Source organism: Mastomys coucha, unplaced genomic scaffold, assembly GCF_008632895.1.
Source record: "Mastomys coucha isolate ucsf_1 unplaced genomic scaffold, UCSF_Mcou_1 pScaffold20, whole genome shotgun sequence".
Lineage (NCBI taxonomy): Eukaryota > Metazoa > Chordata > Mammalia > Rodentia > Muridae > Mastomys > Mastomys coucha.
This window is the reverse complement of record NW_022196903.1, coordinates 91,765,067-91,775,475: the sequence shown is the minus strand read 5'-3', so window position 1 is coordinate 91,775,475 and position 10,409 is coordinate 91,765,067. Positions and strand designations below refer to the sequence as shown.

The following is a 10,409-nucleotide window of genomic DNA, read 5'->3' as shown; positions in this document are numbered from 1 at the left end:
GTTTTTTGGAGGGGAAACTGGGAAAGGAGAAATTTACGTGTAAATAAAGAAAATATCTAATAAAAAAAGATATAAAGCTTTGTCTCTCTGTCTCTCTCCTCTCTCTCTATCTCTCTATACATATGTGTGTGTATGTATACAGAGAAAAGATATATATGTAAATGTATGTGTATTCTGGAATACACACACACACACATACACACACACATATACATACATATATATATATATATATATATATATATATATATATGGAGGGGGGATATAGTTTAATCTGAAATTACATCTCTCTGGAATCTCTCACTGTACCTTTAACAACGAAATATATTAACTTTCCTGTGAAATTGCTGGAATCTCTCTTTTGATACACTAAGAACACTGACTTTAATGTCTAATGCCATAGATATAAATTAAGCAAACTTACTTAAGTTGTGATTGTCCTTTTTCTGCCTCTCTTTAGCCAATGCTCTTGCTTCAGACTCTGTGGGGAAAATACACGCTGTGCACGTGAATGAAGTCATTAGAAACTGGAACTTTGAGGGACAGAACAATATAAATTACAAAGCATCTCTTCTGAACATTTGAAACTTAATTTGCTGGAGTCTAATGAAAATGTGACTTTTCAAATTACACCTTCTACAGGCTTCTGCCTCTTCTAATGCTACATATGTCAAATCTATGCAAAGCTCAGTTTCTACAAACCAGATGAATAGCCACAGTACGCCAAGTCCATATGCTAGTACTAAGAAGAATAAAATAAATAGGCACTATTTGATGTCATATCATTTTTAAGATTTACTTATTTTAATTTTATGTGCTGTGTGTCCATGCACCATGTGTGTGCAATGCTCAAGGTGGCCAGAAGAGGGCATCAGATCCCTGAGACGAGTTACAGATGGTTAAGAGCCACCGTGTGAGTGTTCTTATAAACACTGAACTCTCTCTCCAGTCCTTGATAGCATATTCTATTATTAAGAGTCAAACTCTATTTTCAGGACAAATAACTTTCCAGTACTTTATGCCTTTGTAATGCAGTGACGTGGAAACTGGCTGGGAATGTTTCAGAATCGGGTTTCATGGCCTTTGACTAGCTCATGAGAATGACTTTTTTGTTGTTATTGTTTGTTTTGTTTTGTTTTTCAGAATGTGGAGTCATCTTCTGTCAGCATCTACTAGGACAGGATCATGTCATGATTCTTAGGAGTCACTGTGTATTCACTACTTGTCTGACTGTGTTAAAGTAAGTTAGGAAGGGTCTAGATATGTTTGGTGGCAATTCCATTTGAAAAGTTGTATTATATTTTAGTGTCAAGAGATTTTTCTTTTTTGTCATGTGAGAAGCAAATAAAAGTATTAAACAAATTGTGCTGTTTATTGATTTTTGAGACTTGTTATACCATGCTAGTTTCCTTTCTAAAAACAAGATATATATGGTCTATTTATATATCATAAATGTAAATACCCATGTCCCACTGCATTGAAATAGTCAAAGAGGTTGTAGGCTTAGTGTAAATTAATAAATATAATTAAGATGATATCATTTAATGACATTACAGCCTTCTTGGTCTGCGTAAAGCCACACTGGGAAGTTCATACCACGGTAAAGTCACCAAGTGGTCTATTCCCAGAATGCACGCTGTAATCTCACAGCTCCTAACTGCACACGCACGCATGCACGCGTGTGTGTGCAGACAGACTTTTACTGTCCATTGCTCCTAAGTGCTTTTTTTTTTTTTTTTTTTTTTTTTTTTTTTTTTGATTTTGCTCTTGGAAGTTTTTGCTTCTTAGTAAATTACCTTTCAATCCTCCAATTAATACTTTCTGGGGAAAAACTGTTTTCCCTCTGTTGACATTTTCTGAATAGTGTTTGTTGTCATGCTTGAGGATCGGACAGCAATCTTTATGACAAATCCAGGACCCATGTTCTCATCCCCACCCCCAATTCTGGGAGAACTAAATAATAAAAAGGGATTTGGGGCAAGGGCCATAAAATTTACCATGGTAGAATGCCAGTTCTAATACAGTTTCTGTCATGTTTTATTGGTCAAATGCCCTCCCTGAAGCATCAGACGAATGGCAAAATAGGTAATTTCACACTTGCCTCAAGAGCAAACATTCTGATGGCTCCATTTTGTGATTTACTTCTCCTTCTATAATAAATCTCTTGCACGTGATACAGGAAAAAAAGAGGAGCAGGCATCGGAAGATGTAAGAAATAAATTCTTATTCCATCCCAAGTGTGGACTCAAATGGAAAACTCAAAGCCCGGTCCTCTAAGTCAAGTCTCCAGGGGCTTGACAAGCAAGACATATAGCCGGTAGGAGAGAGAGGCACTTTACAGGGCAGAGGTACTGCCAATAACCCCCAACCCAGAGGGCATGGACACAGGCTCTCAGCAAACCCTGGAAACTGGCAATTTACTGTCTTAGTACTGTATATTAAATGGCTGCACGGAGTCTCAGCAACCTCGGGCACTGGAAGCACCTCCACTAGCTGCCCAGGAAACATTGCGATTACACCGACAATGCTCCCCAATGGGGAAGAGAACAGAGTTTTATAGGAAGAATCATGTGCCCTGGGAACGTACCTGTGAGCTCCCTTTTTATGTTGGGAAGGTTGGCCGGACAAGAGTTGCTGATGGTGAGGCCTGGGGGTGGCAGGCCCTGGTTGCTGTACAGGTCAATCAAGTTTCCAGAGACAGGTAACTAGACACAGACAAGAAAAGCAACGAGTTGGTGACTGACTGCAGAGGTTTTGGTTTTTGGGTTTTTTTTTTTCCCAATAAAACTCATACCCTATTCCAGGCTTTGTGGAAGCGACACTCTTTGCAATAAAGAACTGTGTCCTTAAGACAGGAAAGTCTGAGCATCCACACAGAATTATATGATCTGTTTATACAGGGAGTAAAAAGGGTGGCCTGCACTGACTTCTGTCTCGTGGGCGCATTCCACGCCTGTAGGCATGGTGTTACCTGCTGCCAAAGGTGGCAGATGTCCCATGGGCACCAGGTATTCCCGTGAAATAGGAGTCCACGTGTGGCTTCCATTAGAGGATGCTTCTCTTCGCCCATCTTTCACCTCTCCCTACTTTTCCCTCTTTCTTTTATAAAGAAAAGCAACAGGCAAATACTTCCCTTTTGTAAAGTGGTGTCCTTACGGCAACGGCAAAAGAAAAAGCTGGCTTCCTTGAGAGTGAAATTATTCAAAGAGCCACAAGAGGGAGCTCAAAGACTTTAATAAAATATTTACAGCGTTAAAGAAAGGATTAAAGAAATGCTTAGCCTTTCCAGCTGAGCTACTGAGAGTGGTACTGTCTCTCCTCAGCTTCTCCCGGGATGGTTTAGAGCAGCAAACCCATTTTCATTCTTTCTTGACATTGATGTCCCAGTTGGACATGGATTTCCTGGAAGCTAGCTGGAGAGGACAGTCACAAGTTCCTCTTCTGATGGCCTGGAAATCTTTCTCCCCATTAGCTATGCATCACGCCTTCCACCCCGGACCCTTGGCGTTTCCAGTCGATTTCAAATTGTTCCTTGGCACTCTGCAGATTAGCCTCCCCTTTACCCGATCATATGCTCTCCATTGTGTGTTAGACAAGTAATTTCAGAACGCATCTAAGAGGAATTAAACCATGAAGCGACCCAGAGGTACACAGCAAGGTGACACTCAATATACAGAATGAGCTAGCTTTACTTGAAAACCTTGGGACAAGAAGGGATTAGGATTGTTTTTACTTCTTTATAACTTTGTAATGTTTATGCACATATTTATCTTGGGGATAATAACTAGATGTAAACATGAAATTTATTTATGTTTCATTTACATCTCATACATATATGTGGCCTGAAGATAATTTTACATAATTTTTTTTTTTTTTTTTTAGTTCCCTGGCATTTGGACTGTGACCTAGCTTATGCAATTGGGTATTGCACTCTACTTAAGGCATCAGGTTGACACTAAAAATGATGTCCCAGTAGGACATGGATTTCCTTGAAACAAGCTGGATTTGGGGGTTAACAAAATGGCAGAGTAGGTAAGATACCTGCCAAGGCTGACAACCTGAGTTCAATTCCTGGGGGCTCCTGGATTGACTTCTAAATTTGACATCTGACTTCTACACGTGTGCTGTAGCACACATGCACCTAAACACACACACACACACACACACACACACACACACACACACACACACACTATGTAGATAGGTAGGTACAAAGGTCAATGATGACAGACAGACAACTAGATAAAGGGTTGTAGAACTTGTTGGTTATTTTATTTTAAGTTTTAGATCTGGGAGATGGGAAACAGCTCAGTGGATAAACTGCTCACTGTTCAAGCATAAAGACCTGAGCTTGGATTCCCAACACTCACATAAAATCTGGGCATATATCTTTTATAACTCAGTGCTGAAGCGGCTGTTGGACAGAGAATCCCTGAAGCTTACCTGTAGCCAGCCAATCTAGCCTAATTGGCAAGGCCCGGGTTCACTGAGAGACTCAGTCTCAAAAATAATAGCTGGTCTCTGGCCTCCATATATGCATGAACTAAAACCTGGCTAAAGAGACTGAACATAGTGGAAGCTACTCTCTGATAGGTGTGTCAGGAAGATTGTGGTGGCAGGCTGGGCAGGCAGGTGGGCAGGGAAATGAACACTTATAGAATCTGCATAAACATAATATACACACCCACACCCTGCACACACGCCAATGAATATGCACTGTGCTAATTTAAAATGTCCTTGGGCCACATTTCAAAGCCTTCCAGCTAAGGCTCTGATAAATGGTGCCTGATTATTAGCAGTCATTGCCCAGAGTGGTTCTACTGAGAAACAGGTCACCTCAGGGTCAACCTTGCTCTCCGTGTGTTTGGTTTTGTTCTTGTTCAACTTAAGGGGCCATGAGAGGCATTAGCATGTTTGCATAGAGCACTGTAAAAGGCCAAAAAGATGAAAGTTACAAAAGCTACTAGGAACTAAAGTCTAAACACATTTCCCAAGTCCAAATCTTTAGTTTTAGGGGACTTATGCCTGAGCACTAATAAATCAAAAATGCAAATTAAAACTTGGAAACAGTGAGCTGCAAGATTAATCCACTGGCTCTAGACATAGAACCTGTGTGTGCCTTATGTCCTCATATACAAGCTGGATATGAACATGCACTCTGTTACAATGCTCATGTGGTAGAGACAAATGAGAGACATGCAAGGGCCGGTACAACTAACCCAAAAATGGGCATAGTGGCATATACCTGTCAAACAGACTTTAAGAAGCTAAGGCAGGAGCTCAAGGGCAATCCTTTCTCAAAAATCCCAAATCAAAACCAAATAAAACAAAGGTCTCTAGGTCATGGGAGAACGCAGTTTGAAGAGAGGGAAGGGAAGAGAGAGAAGGAAGAAATGGGGAGAGGGAGAAAGGGAAGAGAGAGGAGCAGAGAAGAAAGTGGGGAATGGAGGGAGGGAATGGAAAGGCGGAGGCAAAAAGAAAAGAACAAACTTTTATAGTTCTTCTTCTGGGTTAGGAAAATCCCCTTACACACAGTTAAGTTCTAACAGGGTCAGAATAACACCCGTGGGCTAAGAGAAGAAGAGACGCGTGTTTACTTGGCTGATCTGCATCTTTGCTGGCCTTTCTTTCTATGCAGAGCATTTATATCTCTGGGCAAGATTTCACTGTCACACACAAGGGGTGGTGTGGACCCAGAGAGCCACAGTCTGGTCAGCTCAGGTAAAGAGGGGAGGGTGCTGCTGCCTTTGCCCCAGGCACAGTCTGAACCCAGTGCTCTGGTGCCTCTCACCACCAAAAGGAGTATTTTCCCAAGTAAGTGATCACTGTACAATGTTATTGTTTTTCTCTGTGCATGGGCCCTTCTCTGTCTGAATATCAATTGCACAGTTAACACAAGTAAACTGGGACTTTTATTCTTTGTTTGGGAGAGTACAAGAGGCCCCTTGTGCCCTTGGAACTGTTACCTCTAGACCTCAATTCCCTTAGGATAGCTTCCTTCCTATGTTCTTTCCACTTTTTAAGAAGTAGTTAACTTGAAACAAAGCGTTGCGAAGAATCAAATAAGCAAGGGGAAAAAATGCCTAAACTAAATTTAACAGTCAAGTTCAACTTTACTGTGGTGGTGGTGGGGGGTGGGGGAAGAGAGGGGTGGGGGATAAAATGGAATAGGTTGCAGTTGGTCAGTTGTTCAACTTAGACAGATGAACACCAAGATGATCAAGACCTAGTGGCAGTCTCCGCTTTGACAGGAGCCTATTAGGGCCAGCCTCCTTCTTGTGGATGAAAGTTTCAGGTTCTCCCATCAAGTCAATTGCAGTTGAGAAAACACTTTACAGGCAAGGAAACTGAGGCAAAGAGGTCAAAGGTCTCACTCAATAGTGTATGCCTAAGGGCTGGGGTTATAGCTCAGTGTAGGACCACTTGTATAGCATGCATGAGGTGTGGGGTTCTATACCCAAAGTGGCAAAAATAAAACTTAAACTAAAAAGCACCTACATTTAGAGTCTGCCTCTAACCTCTACATGATGCTGTCTTTCTGTCGGCAGGATTATGTCAGGACAAGAAACCCTTGAGGTGGCACTTTGCCTGATCTAGCCTGTGAAATGGAGGAGAAGCAAATATGGCAATATGGCCAGTGACTTCTGAGGGCAGCTCCAGGATACTATCTCTTGGTTGAGAATGAGTTCACCATTTCCTGTGGAAGATTGCTTTGTGGGAATCCCCTTGAAATGGCCACACTGCTACTCAACAGTTGAGTCCACTAACGGGGTAGTACGGCGGGTGATCCCTTCCAGGCTGGGAGCTCAAAGATAGAAAGCTTCCCTTTATAACTCCTTTATCTTGCCCAGGATGCATCTATTGTCAACCTCAGAATTGAACCTAGAGCCTCATACATTCTAGGCAAACGCTCTACCACTGAGCTCCCCCAGTCTCCCGGATAGATGTAGACAGATGCTGTCAAACTTGGGGAAAGTTTTTCAGGGCTGATTAGCTAATGCAGAAGCAAGACTTCAGTGCCAGTGAAGATGGAGAAGCGCTGTGTGCACTCCAGTCTATAGAAGTAGGTGGAGTCATGTCAATTGTCTTTAGAAGGACTGACCAAGCACAGTTCAGCTGGAAGCAAGCTGGGACTGGTGGTGCTAATGTGCAAATCACTGTGAGGGACACCCTGGTTATGAAGCAGTTTTTCTAATAGACAATTGAGCACACTGTTGAGCCTTAATGATATCAGCTGAATAAGGCCACACTCTTAAAAGTATTTGATCTTGCAACAAATTAGAAGGAATAATTTAGACAGCCAGGTTGAATACAGCTTCTATTTTCAAAGCTAAATGCTATTTACTCTTTGTTAGGTGAGAAGATAGATGAGCTAGAAATAATTGGTAGCTTTTTCTTTTCAGATGTGGAAACATAGGACTTAATGAGAGCATGCAAGCCTGCAGAATAAGAGCACACATTGGATTTGAACCCAGGAACGGTTCTAATTCCAAGTCCTAACCACTATGTGTCTCACTGCTTCTGTCAAGAGCAGGGAGTCTGATATTTTGTACGAATGTGAACAATGTGCAAGAGTGGACAGAGGATTGGTTTGGGTCTAGTGAGTTCAAAGTTCCCCATCATTGCCAAACTTATTTTAAAATCAATGATAATATGAAATACATCATTTCACAGTACTTTTGAGTGTGCCCAGGGATGCATTTATCAACCTGGCAAAAAAGGACCACCTACTTCCTCAGCAAAATCCCTTTAAGATGACCATGCCGCTGCTAGCTCACACTTCAAATATGCCTGTATCTTTGGGTCTATTTTTAAATTCCCTAGTGGAAGTTTCCCACAGTGTCTTATTCATGTTTATCCCAGGATTCTGGCTACTGACAAAGTTACAAGAGCATGCGAGCTAAGGGTTCCACAGTAGCCAAGGCATACAGGGCGCAGGCACCTTGAGCAAACCCGCAGATCACGTGGTTCTTTCAAAAAAATCATAGTGCCGGCCTAAAGAGATAGTAGGGTGGATAAAACCCTCCCATGTAAAGATGAATATCAGAGTCTCCAACACCCACATAAAAAGCTACATGTGAGTAGCCATCTTGGCCTGAAATCCCAGCAATTGTTCAGGAGGCTGAAAGCGATCTCCGAGGCAAGCTGGTTAGCAAATCCAACCACAGCAGTGAGCTCTAGGCTTGGTGAGAAGAACCCTTGCCTCACGAATGAAGTGGTGAGAAACTGAGGGAGGTGCCCAACAGCAGTCTCTGGTCTCCATGTGCTCACACAAGCCGCCTGCATATACACCAGGACACACGTGGATATCCAGATACACAGCCATGCACACCACACAAAAGTAACTACAAACTGAGTTTAGCTGGGTTGGAAAGAGATGGTAGCCCTTTAAGGAGAAGTCTTGAGATTTTTGGGAGACACCACAGAAATTCAAAAACAACTTGGACATGACCAAAAAGAAATCAGTACATATTTAAAAAACAAAACAAAACAAAACAAAACCACTGAGTTAACTGAACTTTTGTGTTGTAAGTAAATAGGGGCTGCCTTGTTCCTGGCTAAGGGCATTTACTAGAAGTTAGTATTTTTTTTTTTTTTGAAACAGTGTTTACTCTGTTAAAAAAAAAATCACACAATTTAAAAGTTACTATTTTTGAGCATATAGTCTCTGTTACATATATTCATATACTCTTTGAAATGGCACTTTTCTCCTTGACTTCATATTGTCTCAGTAACTACCCTCTTATGGCTTCTCCTTAATACAGGTTAGACCCTTGGACAGAAGTTATTGAAGATTATGATAACTTACAGTTTTTCATGAGATAGCTCATGAAAAACTGAGCGACCAGGGTCTGCTTACACAATCTCCCACAGACTGCCCAACCCAGCCATATCTCAGACAGCAATGGTGCCATCCCAGCTTAGGCAGTGACTAAAAGCAACTTTGACTGGGATTTTTAAAAGTCTTTGATAAGACAGGAATATAAATACAAATATAAGGCCTGAAATAGAATAAAAGGGACAAAACTGCAAGTTATAGAGGAAGAGGTGACCTATATGAGCATTGTAAGTAGATAGAAATTCATGAGGACTGGCTTATGAACTCCACCTGGGGTATGCTGTTCTGCTGGGGGATGGGACTCTCAAAGTCTCCCTACTACCTGGGAATGTAGGACCCCACCTATGAATCATATTCATGTTTTTTAAGTTAAATTGACACCGCTTTGAGCAGCACAAGTCACAGTGACTCATTTGGCTCAAGAGCTGGACTATTCTGTCAAAAGTGGAACTTTTTATCAAAAGTGAAAACATTTAACAAGATTAAAAATTTTTATCAAAAGTTGCATCATTTTATCAAAAGTGGCCTAGGGAGGTAGCTCAGTTTGTTTTAGTGCTTGCTACTACAGGCATAAAGCCTGAGGGATGCCAATTTCCACCCCCACTCCCCACCCCCACCCCCACCCTACCCTCACCTCTACAATAACAGCCTAGCTCTGTTGGTACAAATTAGTGATCCTAGCACTGAGGGAGAAGAATTAGGTAGATCCTAAGTACTGTAGGCCAAAGAACCCCTCTGGACAGTGGCTCTCCTCCTAGTACCCCTCTCCTCCAGGGTGGTAATGTATGGTGCATTATTATCCGAGGTAAATTTCTAAGCCAGATAGCATGTGAGCCATGACATCCATCCAAGGTGGATATCTGCTGTCCACATACATGGGCACAGTTTTGCTTGTACACATGTGTACATCTATACCTGTACAAATACACACACACACACACACACACACACACACACACACACACACACACAGAGAGAGGGGGTGGGGGAAAGCACCTGGGGATATGGATCAGTGGTAGATTATTGGCATTGCATGTGTGAGGTCCTACGTTCAGTTTCCAGCACTGAAGAAAAATACGAAGCAAATAAAACCAAGGTGAGGTTGCACTTCTGCACACAGAGCTTAATCACAGTGCTCCTGATAAACTCCAGTAGGCTGCTTCATTTCTTATATCAAAGTTACTTACTTCTTTCCCATTTGATTACTAATAAATTTCTCCAAGAATCCTTGTGAATAAACTAAGCTCTGGGGGAGGGAGGTGGGAGAGGGGGCCCAGGGAGAAGGGAATGAACAGAGAATGACCTCAAGATTTTCTTGGAAAACAAAATAAAAAGGCCATCAGTACCGTATTTGCCATTTGCAAGGCCGGATCCATCAAGCCCAAAATTTCTTCATTATAACTTGATTCCAGGCTGATGATGTCATCAATTACATCATCCATCTGTAGATAAAAAGAGCCACAATGAGAAACAGGTGTAAGGCAGCCCCCTGAAAGGACTTTCTTGGCCCTTTCTTACCTAAAGCAACAGAGTCTAAGAAGTAATTGCTCTCTCCCTAAGTAAAATCAAG

General features: G+C 41.8%; 1 protein-coding gene across 17 annotated transcripts in view; it reads right to left on the bottom strand.

The window, feature by feature from the left end:
- Mitf (melanocyte inducing transcription factor) overlaps positions 1-10,409 on the bottom strand; it is a 207,246-nt gene that overhangs the window by 15,852 nt on the left and 180,985 nt on the right. For 12 of the 17 annotated variants that reach the window (XM_031382708.1, XM_031382723.1, XM_031382709.1 and 9 more), the window contains 3 exons: positions 10,186-10,281; positions 2,588-2,705; positions 425-499 (listed from right to left, as the gene is read on the bottom strand). In XM_031382708.1, the coding sequence (XP_031238568.1) occupies positions 425-499; positions 2,588-2,705; positions 10,186-10,281 (289 nt within the window). The remainder of the gene's footprint in view (positions 1-424; positions 500-2,587; positions 2,706-10,185; positions 10,282-10,409) is intronic. The other 5 variants (XM_031382710.1, XM_031382725.1, XM_031382711.1 and 2 more) reach the window with 1 other exon arrangement.